Genomic DNA, 22,661 nt, shown 5'->3' on the forward strand with positions numbered 1-22,661 from the left:
AATTAAAATTAGATGTTAGATCCACTCACATACTCGCTACACAAACGAGTATGTGAGCGGATCTAACATCTAATTTTAATTAGATTGAGAAAATTGCAAAGTCCAAATATGGGTTGTTGTTTTTTTCTACGGAAGATGGCGAACAAGGGACGTAACTGATAAGTGTATTGCACACCTTTAACTAATCCTAGTCCTGTCTTGCCCCCCCCCCCCCCCCCCCCCCCACCCCCCCCCCCCCCACCCCAATCCTAGTTCGACCAACACAACAATTTAAAAATAAGAATCATACAGTTTGGAAAAAATATATTCACCAATTAAAGGGCCTCGAGGGGGGGGGGGGGGGGGTACAGTTTAAACACATTTAACATAGTGTTGAATTGATCTTAAATACTTCTCAAAACCTAACTTTTGTTGAAAAACAACCTCATTTTTTATCTGATTTTGATTTAAGGTGTGAATTCCATTCTTTGATATCATGTTTGAATAAACTTTTTAAACGTGTATTATTAATCCAATCTAATTAAAATCAGACTTCTTAGACCCGCGTCGTATACTTAGCGATTGTGAGCGTATCCTAGGATCTGATTTTAATTAGATTGATTATTAATAATCAATATTGGTGATAAAAGAGTCTATAGGCCTAGAACCAAACTACGATGAATCGTTTTGTTAAAAAAGTAATTTTGATTCCCGGTACACATCACAACACATCATGGTGCTTGGGTTCGAATTTACTATTAAAGAATATTTACTTAAATACTATATTCCGAACTCAGGCGATACACATGTAAAATTTGCCTATGGTACGCATCAAACAATGATGGACCAAAATTTTGCAAGCCTTTACCAGTACTAGTATTAAACTCTACATATGTAGTTTATGTTTAAGATATATGAAAGTGAAGGAAGAATCTTCCCAACATTCAGACAGTGCAGCAAAATCATTTGCAGATTTATGTACACGATATGTAGTTTGCAAAACTTAAATCACAGTAGGTTTAAATAAATTTTGCCTATGGTACCGCTAGAATTAGTAGATTTTTTTAGAAATTGGAATGAAATAACCCCAGATAGTAATATTGGTTTAGTCAATTATATGAATAATGGTTTTATCATCAGGGCTTGGCAATTTTGCTTACTGAACTGGGTACTCTAAACCAGTGACGGATTTAAAGGGGGGGGGGGGGGCACCCGGCGCCCCCCCCCCTAAAATTTTCAAATATAAGGTAAATCGTGGTATCTTGTTTAGAAAAATGTTCTCAACGATAAAAGAAGCAATAATTTCTTCCACTCCCGGAGAAATAAATGACAAAATCTTTTGATTTCTTGAATTACTTTATTGGGAGGACTTTTTTTTTTTTTCCCCTAAAACCCTTAAAATTTGCGTCATTTTATTAATTTCACCTTATTAAAGATGATAGAAAATAGTACAAATGACATATTTCAAGCCCTATAAAATCTGTAAAATCCAGGAGCTTCGCCCCCGGCCCTGGGCCCCCACCAGGGCTTCGCCCTGGACCCACTGGGGGCCTCAATGCGGCCCCCAGACCCCCTGCCTCATAAAGTGCCCCCCACCGCAATTCCTGGATCCGCCCATGCTCTAAACTATCAGTGAAATTCAAAAGGAATGAAAGTTACATGTAGATCTAAATTGAAATACTGTGAATAGACGAAATATGCTCATGAGAGGCTAGTCTGGTCTCCGCCCCGCTACTCATTGATCACTCGTGATAGGGTCCCCCAATCGCTAATGATAAGGAGTGGAGGGGGAAAGGAAATCGCAAGTTTTCGGGTCTTTCTAGCAAGCTCGGATGTAATAGATCTATTATGTTCACCGGATGTACAAATTTTGAACAAATTGGATGCTACCAACTAATTAGTAATCATTAACATGGTTAAAAATTAAGTGTAGGGAGATCTCATCGTAACTGTAAATATCAATCTTAAAAAAAGATAATGGTTGTATTTTAATTCGATAAGGGGGGGGGGTTAAATCTTAATATCTTTTATTCTTAAACGAGGTTGTTTTTCCGCATGTTGGAAAGACCAAAGGAGTTGCGAATGGAAATTATGAATCACATTTTTCTAACTTTAAAACGTGCGTTTTGATTAGCTGTGTCAGATATGAGTGAACCAATGAATAATAGCTTCTCAACAGGACTTGAGGGGCATCGTGAAAAATAGTTCGTACGCGCATAAAAATATATCTGTTATATAACAATGAAAAAATACAGAAAGAAGTACTTTGTAATGTTATAGAATATAAAATATTATTTGTACTTAAAGTTTTTTATCATTTAAAATGATAGTTCACAGTTGAAAAATAAACAAATATTTTATCGCGGAATGTCTTTTAGTTTTACATTGTTGTTCGTCTCCATCATGTCGGATAATTACCCTGAGACTTCCGAAATTCCCTAAATGTATAAAAATGGATAAATTGCATCGTGTATTTGTAATGTGACAGAATCATAACTATGAATATATGATACTGATTAACTATGGGGAACTGTTTATGCCCAGATAACTCTAATCTCAACAATTCGGCCGCTCAGCCTGCCTTGCATGCCCAGCCTCCTCAACTTAAACAGGCTGAACCAAATGGAGCAATCGTTTCTCCGAGTCAAGTAACAATAACGACACCACCACAGCCGGCCAGCCCCGTGATAAATCCATTGGCAGTTCCTCCACAGCCCGGCCCGGTACCAGAGTCTACCCCCACCACTGTCAAAACATTTGTGGCTCTGTATGACTATGATGCTAGGACTGACGAAGATCTCAGTTTTCGTAAAGGGGAACATTTGGAGATCATTAATGACACTCAGGGTGACTGGTGGCTTGCTAGGTCAAGGGCAACTAAAAATGAGGGCTATATTCCATCCAACTATGTAGCCAAACTGAAGAGCTTAGAATCGGAACCGTAAGTATTACTCAGAAATGGTAAATATGCATGGTATAACATTGTTAGCAGTAAAATTTGTAAGGAAAGATTCTTATGTTAATTCTTTCAAACCAGTGATTCAGATTTGCATCAGTAAATGGCTATTCAAAGTTATTTTGTTACGTTCTGTTTAGATGCAACATCAAATTTAGTTGTGTCTCTTGATATTGCATCAATCTTTGAACATAGGTCACACACCACTGTCTTATTTTGTTTTCCAACAAAGTACCCTCAGACTCGATTAGTGTTTTTTTCCCCTGCCTAACATCTTTAATGAAGGATTAATTGGACTCCAATCCAGATCTTAAAAGAGCTGAAGTTTCTAACTGGACTGATCACTTCATATCATCGTAACACTGTATTGTGTGTCATTTGAAAGTTTTATAGAAGCAGTATGCGAAATTAACCATGGACCGATGTCTATAGAAAATCGAGTCGGTCTTTAACAATCGAAATAGCTATAGACCGACTTGTCGATAAGAATTCTAAATAAAAAAGTGGTTTCCCGCCACTTATTAAACATATGTGAGAAGCAGGACCAGTTTATATGTATTATGCTTATGTTTCTGTTCACCCCTTAGCTGTAATAAAATGTTCCACAAGGTAATTACAAATCACTCGAATCAGATTATTCCATTTTCAACGTTTGGGGGGGGAGGGGATCAATTTGATATTTACTACAATGTACGTCATTTTCGTGCAAATTTGGAAAGTCCTTTTTTGAACGATTAAAAATATGTGGAAGATGCACGCCTTGGAACCTGGAATCAAACGGAAGGCGGTCAGTACAACAAGTTCCAGCAAGGCCAAAGTCACAGAAAATTATGAGAAAATGAAATGTAGTAGAAGTGACTTAGATGAAGAATCAGACAGTGAAACTGAGCTGGAACAAAATGAAAAAAGAAAACGAAATTCTAATTGAAAAGCTTGTGCATGAAATTGAAAAAGAATATAATCAAACTATCAACGAATTACCAAATCGAATTTGTGTCTATTATTTATTTTTTAATAACAATGAATACTGCATGTTAAATTTCGGTCTATAGGAATTTGTTGTGGTCTATAGGAAATGAAATGACTATGGACCGAAAGTCTATAGGATTTTAAAGTTAGTTTCGCACACTGTAGAAGCATATCAATATATTGATTCACCACCCCCGGATCAATGAAAATGGTATCTATCATATGAAATATGATTCTTTCAATGTTTGGGAAAATAATCAGATTGAACAGGGTTGTCACTGTCTTTTTTGGTACAGGGTCCGGGTCTCATTAGATTGGGAAAATTATCGACGTTTTGGGTCAAATTGGGAAATTTTACTTTCATACAATGATTTTAAAAAACTATTAAAACATAAATTAATTGTTCTAAGGTTAAGACAAAAACAATAGAGTAAGTTCAATTAGGTTTTATTTTTCAATTGATCACCTGGCTGCCAATCTATAAAGAGACTAGAGGTATCTTGCGCAACTTTTCGGGCCTTGTCAAAAATGCGCGAGAAATTATAAGTAAAAACGAAACTAACACGATTTAATTTTTTTATACACACAATGTAACAGTTTGTGATATTGGGAATTTCTAGATAAGTAAATTGGGAATTTTGGGGGTTTTCCCAATTAGGAAGGGTCCATTTATCGGACCCAATTCCAAAGATTGACGGCCCTGTTAAAAGATATTTAGAATTTAAGATAAGAAATTTATCTTATATAAAAGTCAATATTTTATATTTTTGTTATTTTCATTCTGTTGGTTTACTTCATATTAAAATACTACTGGCCTCCAAAAAACTTTCATACTAGGCCCCCTGTCCTATCAATTAGAGTTCCAATATGAATCACTGCTTCTTTGAGTCCATGGTCGTTTGATATTCATGTTGGGCAGCAAAACTGCACTGACCTCAAAGTATAATTACATATCACAATAGTCAGCAAACTTTTACTACTAGTTCAACTAAACTCTCTTTATCTCAAGTAGTTTTCACAAAAATTATGTAGATAATTGAAACAGCAATGAAGTGTGAAATCAATTATTGTTTAGTTACCCCCAAGCAACAACCACAGGGTGATAATCTTGTGTATACCTTATTGACCTGTGTCAATCTCAGGTCATTCATGTACATATCACTGATAATATGCAATCAAAACAATGAGTCTGAATGACATATTTTCTATCAAAATGTTTCTAAAAAGTTGCAAAAATCAATGGGTAGTCTAAGTCCTGTTATTTATCATCATCGCAAGCCACATCTATAGTCTTTGTTTACAATATCATTATATGTTTAAGGTAGGGTAGGTACTATTGGGCTCGGTAACCGTGGCTAGCGACGGTGGTTATTTACATACCATGCAATTTGGACTGATTGTGAGGACGTTGGTCTTCCCATCTTTTATATCTATTGTTCTAGAGTACATGGGGAAATGTAATAGGATATTTATTTTATGCTGATAAAGAAGTCCATGGTTCTTAAACTTTTGACAAAATGTTTGGCCACTCAGATAGCAGATCATAATGCTGCCATTGTTTAATGGTGATCAAAACAAAATGGTCTGATGTGGGGATTAAAAAATGAAGAGACTTATTTTCATGATTTAGAATAGCACGATTCAGATTCATATTGAGGCAGTTGTATCAAAATAAGTATGTATATTCAAATAAACCCTGTGTTCTCCCAGCTGAAGACGGTCTATATTCAGTAATTAATTAGGGCCCTGCACTGAAAATGTAGAAGTCCTATAGGAACCGCATGACCCTCTAATCTTTCATAGTTTATACAAAGATAGTTGACCAGTAAAGGAAGACTCTTATAGATTTGGAGTCAAAGGTCATGGTGACAACAGACCTTTAATCTAAATATTGTGACCTAGTAAGTTGAAAGGTTTTCAACATATTAGACCTTTATAAAGATAGTTAATGATTGAAGAAACTTCTTTTGGGGTCATGAGGTCAAAGCAGAGAACTTCATTCCAAGTTTAGTACATTTTCATTTGTTACACCGTACCTTGAAAAGTTTCAACTTAACATCTTATATTTGACGGTAAGGAAGACACCTTTGATAGATTATGGACATCTGTGTATCTATTTATCTATCATCTCTTTAATTATACCCCCCCCCCCCCCCCCGAACAACAAAGTTCGGGGGAGGGGGTATATAGGAATCACTCTGTCTGTCTGTCCAACTGTCTGTCTGCAGATTCGTGTCCGGGCCTTAACTTCTTTGTTCTTTGACATAGGCATACCATATTTGGCACACAGGTGGATCACCATGAGACGATGTGTCAGTTACCTTCATGACCTCCATATGACCTTGACCTCAAGGTCAAAATTAAAGGTTTTTACAATGGGTTCGTGTTAGGGCCATGACTTTTTTGTTCTTTGACATAGGCATACCATATTTGACACATGAGTGTATCACCATGAGACGATATGTCGGGTACCTTCATGACCTCTATATGACCTTGAACTTTGACCTCAAGTTAAAATTGATTATAGGGTTTTGACATAGTCATACCATATGACATGGGTGTATCACCATGAGACTGTGTCATGTACATTCATGACCTCTTTATGACCTTGGCCTTTGATATGAAGGTCAAAATTATAGGTTTATACCATGGATTTGTGTTCGGACTATATCTTCCATTTTCTTCTACAAAGGTATACCATATTTTTACACTCGGGAAAGCGGTAATTTATACCTATTAACAACACCCTTTGGGAGATTGGGGTAAGCGGGTGGTATTCTTAGTGAGCATTGCTCACAGTACCTCTTGTTATAACTTGCTATTATGAACACTTTTGAATAAAAAGCTTTCTTATTTTATCATTAAAAGTAAACATATAACAGTGCTCCAAGTCACATCTGCTATCAGGTCGCAAAATGGCGACCTATAAATATTTTTGGTCGCCATTTTCAAATTTCTAGTCGCCATGTTCAAAATTTCTACTCGCCATGGTAAAAGATTTTGTAAATAAGACCTACAAGTTGTTTTTTTTTATTTTAATATCTTTAAAGAAAAAAATCTACACCCATGTATGCATTTTGTTTGTTTTATTTTGAAACTGAATAGAAATGTGCTGTGAAACATGCTGGATGCTAACAAGTCAAGTATTTACTCTGGCGAAAGTTGTATTGCATTGGGCCATCCTGTATATTTTACAGTACGCTTCTGGGGAAGAAAACCCAGCGTTCCACACAAGGATTTGCTTTAAAGTCTTCAATAAGTGGGCCTTCACTGCTTATGCGAATAAGAGCTTCTACTTTTGTTGGATCTTTTGCTGAACAATCAGTACCAGCATCAATAAGAACACTACATCCCGAGTTTGTAATTGTCTGAAAATTAGCAGCAGCAGTTGCCTCGCTCGACTTACTGCTAATAATGCAGTCACGGACAAAGACGTGTCTCTTACTGTTACCGTGAAGAGTCACACTTTCACATTTAAAAGACGCACACCAGGTCGTGGTGAAATCGTACAATGGGTGTCCAGAAATGGTGGACGTTGCTGGCTGATTGGCCTCACAAATTCTGCAAAACATTTTGCAATCTCTGTATATCAACCACGAAAATTCCCTCAGCCATTAGGACTGGGGTTCTTCCTATACTTTTGCATTTTTCTTTAGACACAGCTACGTCATCTTTTATGCAGAACTTTCTCCGTGTGATTCTTGAATTACTAGGCCGAGGCTTCTACTTTAAATTTTACTAAGTTCAAATTGCTTTAACCCTCGTTTTACTGCCATCTTGATTGCTTTCAAACGCTGTTTTGACCGAGACTGAAAAATATTTATTAAGACTTCCGATCCTGATTACAAAATTTTACTGGATGCCCAATTTTTTCCCATTCGCATAAATGCGACTTAAATATAATCTCTAATCGCAAAATCGATTTTCTGGTCGCAAATGCGACCGTTTTACTCGCAACTTGGAGCACTGATATACAATGTACAGACATTTTTGTCATGAGGTCAACAGACCTTCCAATTAGTGAATTAAATTTACTACACTTTAAACTTTAATTTGTATTTTACACCAAGGCAGTTGATCCTGCAGTTGAACTTGGAAATGCAGATTTGGGAAAAGAACATAATCACTCCTCTATCATCACAGACAAATGAATTTTATGTCATTCGTTTTTGTACACGTTTAAGTTCTCTGTGGAGCCCTTTCTGACTCAATCAGTTTTATATATATACATGTATTTATGTATGTATATGCATGTACTATCACTAGGTACCAATAAATGAACAGATGTCAGACTGTAAATTGTCAGCGTTGGTTTTTAAAGATTTTCTTTTGAAACCTATGGAATTCTTATTTTAACTTGCATGTAATTTGTTACAGGTGGTATTTTGGAAAAATTAAGCGAGTAGAAGCTGAGAAGAAATTGCTATCCCCAGAGAATGAACATGGAGCTTTTTTGATTAGGGACAGCGAGAGCAGGCGCAATGACTATTCTTTGTCAGGTAGGTAAAATTTAGTATGATGTTGTTATATTGGTATGGATTGTGATACACTGCCTCCCCTGACAGTGTTTATGTTGAATTTTAAAACAGAAAGAACTGTGAGCAATAGTATTGTTTCTCCGCCTACCTTCTGGTCAAATTTTAGCTCACCTGAGCAGAAGGCTCAAGTGAGCTTTTCTGATCAAAATTTGACTGTTGTCTGTCGTCTGTGTAAACTTTTCACATTTTTATCTTCTCCAGAACCACTGGGCCAATTTCAACCAAACTTAGCACAAAGCATCCTTGGGTAAAGGGCTTTCAAGTTTGTTCAAATAAAGGGCCATGCCCCCTTCAAAGAGGAGATAATCACAAAAATAGGGTGTGGTCATTTAAAATTATTCTTCTCAAGTCATGACCCCTGGGGTTAGGATGGGGCCACAATAGGGGATCGAAGTTTTACTTACAAATATATAGGGAAAATCTTCTTTACAATAAACACTGGACCAGAAAAGCTGAGATTTACATGAAAGCTTCTTGACATAGTGCAGATTCAAGTTTGTAAATATCATAACCCCCGGGAGTAGGTTGGGGTCACAATAGGGACCAAAGTTTTACATGCAGATATATATGGAAAATCTTTAGATATGGGCCAAGGTGACTCAGGTGAGTGATGTGGCCCATGGGCCTCTAGTTAAAAATTGTCATTTTTTTAAACGAATTTTTTTTATGTCCATATAGATATTAGATATTTATATGGATTTTCACAAGAGTTGATTTATTTGACAAAACAAAGCGAAATAACTCTTATGATTTGGGATGGGGGGGGGGGGGGGGGGGGTATTTTTAAAACATTCATCTACCCTCCCCCTACCATGAAACACATTCCATTTTACAGGTATTATCAATTGTCATTTAGCTAATTTATACCGAAACTTTTGTTTCATTATTTGGGGGTGGGGCTACATATGCTTACAGACCAAAACATGGCAAAAATGTTCACTCTTTAATGTATGGGGCACCAGCACCTGTTATCTTTCCCTTAGATAGCGTCACAGGAAAATGTGACCACCAACCCCCGCCCCCTTCGGAACTAGCTCTCGCATTATCGTTGCAACAAATCGCTGTCATATACAGACAAGTTTGAGAAATGCTGAAGAGTTGTTGTTGCATATCTGGTTGTAGAAACAGGTGGACACGCTTTTCCATCAGATTAAACGAGGCAAAAATCATGAATTCATGCAATTAAATGAGGAGAAACCCGTTTTTAGAGCTTGGAACCTTTTGTGTGTGCGGTAGTGTGCAGATCACGATTATTTAGCGGAGATTATTCATGGTAAAATGATTTACCACAACTATTCCTTCATATATGACTTTTATATTACATGAATGTACTATGAGATCAAACTTGGCGCAAATATTGGTAATCAAGAAATCAATAAAAATTCTAGTACATCGTGATGCATTTTGCTGGATTCCACAAATGATATATAATTACGTATCAGTAAAAATTCTGAAAATTGTTTGTTTGTCATCAATATAAGTACCAAAATCTTAATAGATAAACAACCCTTGACATTTAATACTATGACTGTGCACCCTAATGATTTTTCCTATTTGAAACATGCCATATAAGTATTTTTAAAGAAACTGCCCTGTGTAAACAACTGGCATTGTAAATGTCCATGTTAAATGAGATCACCTATGGTGAATGATGACTTTCTACTGTATTTGTCAATGACATTAACTTCAATCTTCTAACAAAGAAAAATATTAACAAACATCGTAAACGGTAATTACTTTGATCTTCAGTCTAAACTTGCTTTAACTTTCGTTTGGTTTGGTTACATATTCCTAGTAAATATCAATGTGTAGATGAATTGAAAATGAATTAGAAATATATTTCAAAACTGATAGATGTAATTATTATATAAGGATGGTAAAACTTTTAAAATTTTGATTGAATCAATGAATAGTTCAGAGACAAAGCTGTCTTTTGTATGTTTTATGCATAACACATTGACTTCTTTCATTAGAGTTGAATTTCAGTCCATGCTGCATTAAATTTATACTTTCATGTTCATGTTTCAATTTTATGTATTTGCGTATAGCTGCTTTCTACCATTGCAGTGTTCGAAATTGGTTTAAAACTTGGTATAGACCACAGGTCTATGCCAAAACAAGATGACATAGGCCTCTACGAATTGGCATAGACCGTAACATTGAAAAAAAATATATCACAAAAATAAAATTTCATTTACTTCTAAATGTACTTTGAAAACATATTTTCTTTCCATTTCCATAACAATATCCTTCTTTCCTCATAACAATTATCAGACGTCGACTGACCATGTAGGGGTCGCTTTAAATATAGAAAATCGGCATAGAGAATTTGGTCTATCTCAATTACAATTGGCGTAGACCAGTGTCATTTGACATAGACTTGGTCTATGGTTAATTTTGAACACTGCCGTTGTACATGCTTTTGTAAGAATTAAAATCAACACTCAATTAACTGCATCTTAATCCTTTATTTTGGACAACGACAGTCCTCATATGTTCTAAAATAATGTTTTTCAAGAAAAGCAGTCTTGAAATGTTTTTCATAAAAGACTTCATTTTCCCTATCATCTCTGCAATGCGAGGAACATTTCTTTCAAGTCTGCGTTGTTTTGTTACCATGCAGTGACTCTTCGTTGTTTTGTTACCATGCAGTGATTCTTCGTTGTTTTGTTACCATGCAGTGATTCTGCGTTGTTGTTACCATGCAGTGACTCTGCGTTGTTTTGTTACCATGCAGTGATTCTTCGTTGTTTTGTTACCATGCAGTGATTCTGCGTTGTTTTGTTACCATGCAGTGATTCTGCGTTGTTTTGTTACCATGCAGTGACTCTGCGTTGTTTTGTTACCATGCAGTGATTCTGCGTTGTTTTGTTACCATGCAGGGACTCTGCATTGTTTTGTTACCATGCAGTGACTCTGCGTTGTTTTGTTACCATGCAGTGATTCTTCGTTGTTTTGTTACCATGCAGTGATTCTGCGTTGTTTTGTTACCATGCAGTGATTCTGCATTGTTTTGTTACCATGCAGTGATTCTGCATTGTTTTGTTACCATGCCGTGATTCTGCGTTGTTTTGTTACCATGCAGTGATTCTGCGTTGTTTTGTTACCATGCAGTGACTCTGCGTTGTTTTGTTACCATGCAGTGATTCTGCGTTGTTTTGTTACCATGCAGGGACTCTGCATTGTTTTGTTACCATGCAGTGACTCTGCGTTGTTTTGTTACCATGCAGTGATTCTGCGTTGTTTTGTTACCATGCAGTGATTCTGCGTTGTTTTGTTACCATGCAGTGATTCTGCATTGTTTTGTTACCATGCAGTGATTCTGCGTTGTTTTGTTACCATGCAGTGATTCTGCATTGTTTTGTTACCATGCAGTTACTCTTCGTTGTTTTGTTACCATGCAATGATTCTTCGTTGTTTTGTTACCATGCAGTGATTCTGCATTGTTTTGTTACCATGCAGTGATTTTGCGTTGTTTTGTTACCATGCAGTGACTCTGCGTTGTTTTGTTACCATGCAGTGACTCTGTGTTGTTTTGTTACCATGCAGTGACTCTGCGTTTTGTTACCATGCAGTGACTCTGCGTTGTTTTGTTACCATGCAGTGACTCTGCGTTGCTTTGTTACCATGCAGTGACTCTTGAGAACTTTACTTGTCTTTCCTGTCAGTCATTTTACAAATTCTGCCAAGCACAGAAAAGTAAAGATGTTTATAAACACCTTTCTTCATGCCATTTATTACTTGCAGCCTGTTTTGTTGTATTCAAATTAATTAATTTGTGCCCCTACCCAAATTACGCTCTAGTAAATTCGGGTTATATTAATTCCGTGTGCTTTTGTAATTTGTAATTGTTTTTGTAAATATTTAAGGTCATATTGTTAAATTGTGATCACAAATAAAACTTAGTCCATTGATCTCATTATCACCTGAATCTCTTTTAAACTGTAAGCTTCTATTTTATCGAAAAAAGGACGATTGTTGCCATGCTTAGCAACATTTGTGTTGGACTGTATTTTCCTGTGGTGACCTGTATCCGTGCAAGATAAGATAACTGATGCTAGTTCCTCATTGCAAATGAGGTTAAAGTATGAAAAATGAAGACTAACTATTTTTTTACTCAATAATATAAAGTAATTTGACATTAAATGGTTATTTATTTAATCAATTACTAATGAATTCTTCTTTACCGTATAAAAATCTTATTAGCAAAATTGCAAAGCTTTATAAAATACAGTTGAACTTTGGTATCTTGAACACCAATATCTGGTTATGTCAAAGTGATTCAGAAATCCCAACCACTTATTCTTCAAGTATATTACCCTCAATATCTCAAATCCTCGGATATCTCGAAATTTTTCCTTGGTCTCATGGAGTTCGAGATAATGAGGTTTGACTGTATACAAGTTGAAAATGTAGTCGGGAATCCAGAGATAATGTGCATTAAAGAATCTAGCAACATATGAAACCCAGCATAACTTGATACTAAAAATGACGTTTACGCCATTTATGTCTGATATCACAGTGTGTTGCATCATATCTTCAAACTTGAGATCTACGTTGAGTCATGAATTATGAGGTATTCATGCAATAAAATTATTCCAAGACATATTGAATAGTTTTGTCATTTATTTTATTCCAGTGATAAATAAGCAACCAGTAGCTAGATGCTCACAGACTAACTCATTTAATTGTGTGGTCACTCAGGTGACTAGATGCTCACAGACTAACTCATTTAATTGTGTGGTCACTCAGGTGACCTATTTCAGTGGTGTTGACATTTAATCATAATCAACTTCTCTGAAACCATATGGCCTTTTTTCGTCAAATTTTGTATGGAACATCTTGTGGGAAAGGGGAAATTGTGAATTTTATGGTCACTGCACATCTGGAGCTTGAGGGATAGGGGTTAAAACTGATGCAATCTTTAAAAATCTTTTCTTTTTACTTAGAGACATCTTGTTGACAAACTGTTTGTAAAGTTATAATGAGCAAAGATGCCTCTGTTAAAACTGCAAATTTATGACCTATGGGTCAGGGGTTCTGGTACTAGAATGTGACTTTACTGTAGGCTGTGCATGGTTATAAAAAGTATATGTTGTTTACCAAAATTGTGAAATTCTTTTCCTTGTCCAAAGGTTCAGGCTGCAAGATGGCACTTATTCTCTACTTCAGTTTATTGGGAATGAATACTTTATGCATTATTATGAAGAACATGTAGCCCTCCACCAAAATGTGAGATTCCTTACCCCTGTATCAGTTCAGACTGGCAGAACTGAATTGGTAAAAGAGCAATGATGCATTTTATCTAGTAAAATCCTCATCTCTTACTTTGGTGCATCTTGACAATACTATATGTATGGATATGAAGAGCACTACCAATACTGTGGAACCCGTGACCACTGGACAAGTTACCAAACTAAAGGGAACAACAGTCATACAAATGCTCTTTTACATAAAGAAAATTTTTAAATGGTCTTTTACTTTTGAAAAAATGAAATCTGGAAAGCTATAGACAACTCATTTCTAAAATATAATTAATATCTTGTTTAGTTAATTGTTACATGTTAAACAGCTGTTGGGTCTCTTGTTTTTAATATTCCATATTCTGAGGTTTATAAAGAGCGTAGGGACATTAAAGGCATAGGGGTCTATCTTTTATCTCAAAAATGATATCACAATATTTTGCAAGAAGAACTCCAAAAAACAAATTTGTAGTATTAATTATGAGTTATCTAGATAGCTGTAACGCTTTGAAATTGAAGTCATTTTGACATTTTAGTCCATTATAAAATGTTTGTCTGGAGGACAGTATATTAAACTGGTACCCCGCTGATTGGTTGCTACACACAAACATAAGAGATGCAAAGTCAACAGGATACCAGTTTAGGCAATTGAGAACAGGGAATTATTTTGTAATTACTATCATATCCAATGTGTTTGTAAACATTCTGAAGAACTTTTTGTGATTTTCTAGTTATGATCTTTAATTTTGTCACCTTTTTGGAACATGTAAAATTTTACCAATATCTTAGACCCTATCCTATGCCTTTAACAAAGACTCTAATTGTATATGTACCAAGGAGGTTGTGTTTTCGGGGTTTTTTTTGTGTTCATGTGTGTGTGTATGTATGTGTTTAAATGTGAACAACATTTGCAAAAAACAAAACTACAACCTTGATTTCATTTAAATTTCACAAAGGTTATGTCTGAATACTTGCACGAACTGATTAAATTTTAGGGGCTATTAGGGAATGAAAAAGAGATTGGAGAGCCATGGATGAGTTTGCAATCTCTCAACGCTAATGTTTCTAGTTTGTGTTGTTTCCAAGGAATGAAATCAAGAGGTTAATACTTTTGTAGATGATAGCATTACAACAATTTTAAATGCATAAATGGGTCATTTGATCTATTTTGTTTGTTTTGTGTACTTTAGATTTAAGAAGTGAACCAAATGATGATATTCATTTCTGATGTTGAATTTCTCAAGATGGTTGATAAGGTTTTAAACATTTGCAAACATTCTTTATCAAAATCTGGATATAAAAACTCAAAAATATTGTGACTCCAAAATCTGCCATACTAAGACAGTCAGAATTGTGTATATATCTGTCTCAAAATTTACTTTTCACACGATGATGTCTTTGTTGAAACTACCCGACTGAAACGTTTACATTCCAGCAGGAAGTTAAAGCTAGGCATTGGGGTTTTGTTGGGGGTTGATTGTTGACTGTGGTTTGCACTCATGATTGGATGGCTGATTAAGGCTGTTGTAAATTGGTAGTCAGCCTATTAGCCACACTATAATAATTATATATACATCACTGGTCCCGTGGACCTACTGGAATATTCTATTGTTCTGAGTTAAACCGTTCCCCAGAGAAATTTTCAACTGATTATCTCAGATAACGTGTATAAATAGTATGTATTTGTCTCCAAAAGTAAAAATTTAATTGTAATTGATCATTTAACTACAAACGGCGATTTCACTTAAACCTACACATGGGTGTGACATTAAACATTCACTATATCAGGACAGCCTAATGGTTTGAACAAATTTCAATGCAAAATTTTAAACCTCTATTGTGACCTTACTCTTATCCAAAGGGTCATGGATTTCCATTTTTAAGGCCAAATAAAATAATATGTGTGGTTCTGGTTACACTCCCTTGAAAAATAGAGTAGGTAGGTAGGGATTTTATTTTATTTTTTTAATGATAGATTTTAGATGGAAACACAATTTTATTTGACTTTCACTTCTTTGCATGTACCATTTAGATATGGTGTGATATATACCTATCAAAATACCCTAGTTTTGACAATTCTTATATATATATATATTTCAAATAAAAAAATAAATGCAGGAAAAAAATCAGTGCATTTGTCAAAATCATGTTTTTGAACATGAAAGTAGGAAATGATACTTAACCAGAATACTGTTTTCAAGCCCTACCATGTTTTTAAATCTATCCAACTTTTTCAAAAATAAGGAGGGTGATTGCTCAGTATTTTCAAACAACCTGAAATTTACACTATTGTTTATGTAAGCACTCTTTAGTTCTAAGTCACTCTCTGTCTAATTTTAGATGGCCTGTAGTAAGTATTTACAGCTTAGCATTTTAGTGGTATCTATATATTGGCTATGAATGAACTTACAGTAAAGCTTCTCTGAAAGGAAAACGGGTCAAAAACCTATATGTATAGTGGTATATACATGTATTATGCATCCCTTCTTATAAAAGAAACTCTTGAAAAAAGTGTGCATTATATTCGGCAAAATACGGTAACTGATTTTGGAAATAGTAAAAAAAAAAACAGTTTAGGTCGGGGGGTAAAAACTAGGGACGGTCAGGTAACCGGAACCACACATAATTTTTTATTTGGCCTAATGCAAGTATTTTGACTGTTTACAGTTCGAGATGGAGACACAGTGAAGCATTACAGAATTCGACAGTTGGATGAGGGAGGGTTTTTCATCGCACGACGGGTGACCTTCCGCACCCTATCAGAGTTGGTAGACCATTACAACCTGGAGGCAGATGGACTGTGTGTCAACCTCCGCAAACCATGTACTCAGGTCAGATATAAAAAAATACTTACATTCAATAGATTTTTTCCTTTTGACTCTGGCATATAGTTTTTAGTTTATACCGTGTAAGTAGAATTTGAAGCGAGACACAAATTTAGCGATTTCTCCATAAAAATGGGTATATATATTTAGTGAGAGCTAATTTTAGTGACTATAAATTCCAGAGAAGATAACTGTTACCTCTGATACGGAAAAAATTGTTTGCGATATTCAATTTTAGCAATCTCATCACTCTCGCTAATAATGCTAAAATTAAATTCTCGCTAAAAATTCTGCTTATACGGTATATGTCACTGATACATGATGTGTAGGCAGTACTTGACACAATGCCAAATCATGATCTGTAAGGCCACATGTTGATTGCCAAAACATTGAAAACGACAGGTAAAGGGAATGATTGCGAGTCTGTATGATTTGTATATCATATCGTCAGTGTGATATCATGATACAGTTGCGAGTTATAATGATAATTTGGAATGATTCCAAGTGTGATGTAAGTTTAGAAGTGTTTTAAAACAAATTTTCATTTGTTATTTGTTTTACAGGTAATGAACTACAATTTAGTACATTAGATCTTAAGATTTTTATCTCAGAAATAATAATCAATGTACTACTTAGTACTACTACAAAATTATAAAATAAACAACAGAAATCTAACAAATCTTTCAAATTATTTAAGTCATGAAAACTGTATTGTGATACATTTCATATTGCATGTTCATATCATGTGTAGATGTGTATCCTATCACAGGACTGCCCACAATACTTGGGCCTAATGATCTAAAAATATCAAACAAAAATAAAAGCTAAATAAATTTCCTTGAATATTTTTCAGTGAATTATCAACTAAACAAACCCCCCCCCCCCAAACTTCGAACTTTCCATGAACAATCAATCAAAAACTCATATGAACACCTGTCCTTGCTGTCTCATTAAGTGTTCTCACATTATGTAACATGATGCATATATTATAGACCAGAAAAACATATTCTACTGTCAGTTCAGTTTGTTTTGATGTAATGTAAACAATGTTTTCTTGTCATTGGGGTTGATGATGGTTGCAGCATTGTAGGAAAATCTATGTGAGCACTTCATTGAATTTTCCTTCCAGGCTGGCTTCTGTCATATCCCCAGTGATGACAACAAAATCACACTTAAAAGTCATAATTTGATAACTTGCTTTCATACTTGACAGAGGAGTTTTTAGTAAAGGAAGAAAATCGTTATAACTGCACTGTTTGAAAACTGAAACATGAAAAAATTCTATTAAAAGGTATTATATCTCAAAGGACTTCAATATGACCATTTTAAAATAAATTTTGTAATAAAATATGGAAAGGACATTTACAGGCCTATCCAATCTTTTCTGTATTAAATGAAATATCTATTAAACTATCCAGTGAAGCAAACTAAACATATCATTTGATGAAATATATGGACTATGCATGTACCCTAAAAGAGAGAAAAAGAGAAAAACAATGCCTTTTTTTGCAGTTTCAGTAATATTATCTATCCATCATGCAATCAGTGGTTTAATATCCATGAAATGATGTCCTATTTAGCCAAAATTATGTCATTGTCAGTCCTGAATAATGTGTAGAGTACTGGGTGATTGTGGTAGACCAGGCAATGATGTAATAGACCAGCTGACAATACCATGGAGTGAGTCAACTCTTCTTCCTAGACCTGTGACTAGTCTCTGTTGATGAACTTTGTAACAATTCAAACTATTGCAGATCAGCGTAAACAGCCTATTGATTTCTATCAACCGCATTAGCACTTGCTGAACTGAAACTCTGGAATGTCTAGAAACTGACAATTTGATAATCACACACACAATCAACACTCAGAAGAGTTCGAACAAAAAAATAAATAGATATTTGGTAGTTTTGGTTAGGTGGAGTAAAGAGGAAATGTGTGCTTTTGTTGAGTAGCTCCTTACTTTGGGGCTTACAATGGAACTTGCGTGTTGACACTTACAATTGTCCCCATAATTTACGTTCACTGGTATGATGTATTGATATTGAAATGGACAGAAAGTTATATAGTAATGTACATTTATCACAATTTTTTTTACTATATGATAATAATCTTATTTGAAAAATAGTTAAAATGATGATTCTATTTTTTCTCACGAGATTGTTCACAGGGAGAATGCAGGTAGATTAGAACAGGGAGACATTTTTCCAAGACTTTATGCAAGCATTGGGAACATGATCTAGTAGGATATATAGGGATGAGATATTGATTTTCTGTTAAGTTGATATTATTCAATAGTGTGGCCTTCTCACAGGTCTCATCAACTCATCTTGTTGTCATGTCCCGATGCCTGTGACGTCAGTTTTGATCATCCTCTTGTGCACAACATTAACATTTTGAAAACATTTCTACATCCTATCAAAATGAATAGCAGCTGCAAATGAAGTCATAAAACTTGCATATAGACATGTACAGGTAACTTTCTGTATAACACAGGATGTTGAATACTCTGGTTATGTTGAAGTAAAACTCTGATTTTGGTTATATACAAATGATTTGAACAAAAAAGTTGGGATATTGAGAACATGGTAACCTTGAAAACTTTGGATACAATGTAAGGGGTTATTTTAGTGACATGCAAATTTAACTATTTTCTCCAAAAATTGAGGTATTTAATTTTAGTGAGGTGATATTTTAGTGCATCTGTAATTCTGAACTTGAAGGATATTATGACGTGACCAAACTTTCACCTTGTGGTAGTGTATTTAGTTATATGTACTCTGTCATTCAAAAAAAAAAATTAAACTTCGGGGGGTACAAGATATCACTCATCACCTCACATAGTACATGAAATTAAACTCACAATTAAATCTATCTACATGTTAATGATAGGTTTTTGATGTTTTGTATGACTGACCTGCATAGAGATGTAATTTATCAAAATAAAAAGCAAGAAATTCTGTATTTATTCGTTTTTGTTAGGGTCCATTTTGTGTAATATCCTACTTAGACATGATCAATGATCAATATGCCAATGTCGATGCTTGAAAATACAGTGAAACAGAATAGAATAGAAAAAAACCAAGAGTTATAAAGTCTTCTTAACTTGACATACTGATGCTCTAGACTTGCTTTACATTGCGTCATTTCCAAAGAGCCTCGGGGATTATAAGTACTCACATTTATGTGTCTGATGTCTCTCATTTGTTATGCTACATGAAATGGCCATCTACCATAGTTATGTGTGTGTTATTACAATGAATGTTTTGCTTACAGATAGAGAAGCCCCAGACCATTGGATTATCCTACAACACCAAAGATCAGTGGGAAATTCCCAAGTCCTCCCTCAAACTGCTTAGGAACATTGGGCATGGTCAGTTTGGGGAGGTTTGGGAGGGTCTGTGGAACAGCACCACCCCTGTGGCTATCAAGACTCTCAAACCAGGTCAGTGTCAAAATGGATTATACACCAGACCTTAAATATAGGTCAGCATCACAATTAAGCATACATTTACCCTCAAACCAGGCCAGTATCAAGATGGATTATACACCAGACTTTCAAAACAGGTCAGTGTCAAAGTGGATTGTACACCAGACCCTTAAACCAGGTCAGTGTCAAAGTAGGTCATACACGAGACCCTCAGACCAGGTCAGTGTCAAAGTAGGTCATACACCAAATCCTCAAACCAGACCAGTGTCAAAGTTGGTCATACACTAGACCCTCAAACCAGGCCAGTGTAAAATTAGGTCATACACCAGACCCCCAAACCAAGTTATTGTCAGAATGAATCATACATCAAAGCATTTAATCCAGATCACCACCAAAGTGGCTGTACTTCAAAGTAACCATTTAGCTCAGTGTCCTGAATATTGTTCACAGCTTTAATAGCATTTTCACTCGCTGATGCAAAGGAACAGTAACCATGCAAAGTTACCAGGTTTGTCCATCCCTCTGTTGACTCAAGATGAAATGTAATACATTACTTAACTTTTGCTCTTAAAAGATACTGAAATACAAGTTTTGATAATTGATTTTCTTTTACTCAGAAATATTAGACAGTGATAAATCGGAGTCATAATTAAGAAGTCAGAGTTATCACCCTTAGTTGCTTTCTCCAAATTTTCTACATCAACCCTTCATTCAAAATATCATTAGGTACAAGGTGCTCATCTTGGGATGTAGGCCTCCTAATTCATTCATAAAACAATTTTCTAATGAAATCAGAAGTTACTTCTATTTATTTATAATTTTAATAACCTGTAAATCACTTATTCTTAAAACCAATTCGCTTTATTGACATTTGATAGTTTGAAAATATGGTAAATATAAATTTTAGTAGGGGTCATTTTTTGTGGTTTGAAGAATTGTTATGTTCATGGGATCATTCTTGATGGTAGTTCACTGTTTCCATGAGAAAAGTGAAAATTAAATCCTCATGAAAGTTTGTGATTTTACAATGAATATCTTGTCAGCTTTGCTATTGGTTCAAAACCCTCGAACCAGATCTAGACTATATTTTATCTCTTCCACTTTTAACTTACCGGTAAATGCAGTCTCCCATTAATGAACTGAAAATCAGTGAATAAGACCACATGTTATTCCTTATAAGGTACTATGGATCCCAAAGATTTCTTGGCTGAGGCTCAGATAATGAAGAAACTGAGACATCCGAAGCTTATACAACTGTACGCAGTGTGTACTCAGGATGAACCAATCTACATCATCACAGAACTAATGCGGCATGGAAGCTTACTGGAATACTTACAGGGTTAGTAAGCACAAGTGTGATGAGGAAAACTTAAAATTTATATCAAATAAAATATCAGAAGAATTTCTAACAACGAAATAAGTGTGACGGAAAATGTGAATGTTTTATATTACAGGTAAAGGTAGAACTCTGAAGCTGCCTCAGCTGATTGATGTGGCTGCACAGATTGCTAGTGGTATGGCTTATCTGGAATCACAGAACTACATCCACAGGGACCTGGCAGCTCGTAATATACTAGTGTCGGACAATAACACAGTCAAAATAGCCGACTTTGGATTAGCCAGAGTAATTAAGGTAAATGTGCAAACTTGAATTTGAAAATTTAATCTGTTAGAGAATGGGTCTTTGTAATGCTTGTTGCAAATCATTAGAATGGGGTTGAAGATGGGAAGGGGGATGGATTTCAAAAAATGTAGTGATGATTTACTATGCCTGTATAAAAGAAAGGCATTATTGTTATGCACATTGGTTTGTGCATGATCATCAAACTTTATTGGCAGGTCAGAGAAAGGTAAATAAATTTGATACAATCCATCTAAATCACCTTGTAAACCAGGTTGATCCTGATGGGTAGAAGATCCACAGGCATTCAAGGTCAATAGGTTAAAGGTCACACTTTTCTAGGGTTAGAATATATTTGATTGATACCTTTGAAAACCCTGTATGTGATTCTCATTTTAGATCCATTTACTCTCTACCTTACTGAGATAAGACATTGCAGGATTGGAGAACTGTTTATTTAATTGAAAACAACTTCATATGCAGTTTGGTCATGACTGATAGGTGACATGTATCTATTTCTAGATCAAAAGTTGCATTACTCTCTGCTGTCATCAAAATTTTTCCTGAACTAGAACTGACGAACCTTTATCTGATAGTCATCAAACTATAGATAGGTTTATCTTGATGAGTAGATGATGTGTATTAATTTCAAGTAAATGACAAATGTATTTCATCTTGCTTAATTTGAGTGCTGTATCAGACTGTCATCCAAACTTTATATTTAAAGCAGTTACAACTACTGAATGACCCCAGTGTATCTTAGGTCAATAGTTTAAAGGTCATCATTTTCTACAAATGGATTTCAATTTGGGGGAAGGTGGAAATACATAAATGACATTGCTTATTCATTGTCAAGCTTTTACGATGTGTGGGGCAGAAAATTGTGTAGATATCAGGACTGACATATACATGTTTACGAATACATTTACGTAGCTTTACTAATGAAAGACTGAACTTTGTTGTGTTCCCATAAAGGAGGATGAGTATGAAGCCCGGGTAGGAGCCAGGTTCCCCATTAAGTGGACAGCACCAGAAGCTGCCAATTACAACAGGTTTACCATCAAGTCTGATGTCTGGTCATTTGGAATCCTACTTACAGAAAT

The 22,661-nt window shown here is 35.2% G+C and overlaps 1 protein-coding gene across 1 annotated transcript in view; it reads left to right on the plus strand.

Moving 5' to 3' along the window:
• The first annotated feature begins 1,354 nt into the window (after positions 1–1,354).
• The window catches only part of LOC125669285 (tyrosine-protein kinase Src42A-like), a 23,491-nt gene continuing 2,184 nt past the window's right edge, over positions 1,355–22,661 (plus strand). The window contains exons 1-7 of the mRNA XM_048903747.2: positions 1,355–2,920; positions 8,282–8,403; positions 16,353–16,516; positions 19,784–19,952; positions 21,118–21,276; positions 21,392–21,570; positions 22,534–22,661. The exon at positions 22,534–22,661 is cut by the window's right edge and continues 29 nt beyond it. Of these exons, the coding sequence (XP_048759704.1) occupies positions 2,502–2,920; positions 8,282–8,403; positions 16,353–16,516; positions 19,784–19,952; positions 21,118–21,276; positions 21,392–21,570; positions 22,534–22,661 (1,340 nt within the window). The 5' untranslated portion in view covers positions 1,355–2,501. The remainder of the gene's footprint in view (positions 2,921–8,281; positions 8,404–16,352; positions 16,517–19,783; positions 19,953–21,117; positions 21,277–21,391; positions 21,571–22,533) is intronic.

The sequence above is a fragment of the Ostrea edulis genome, chromosome 4 (assembly GCF_947568905.1).
Source record: "Ostrea edulis chromosome 4, xbOstEdul1.1, whole genome shotgun sequence".
In the NCBI taxonomy this organism is placed as follows: Eukaryota; Metazoa; Mollusca; class Bivalvia; order Ostreida; family Ostreidae; genus Ostrea; species Ostrea edulis.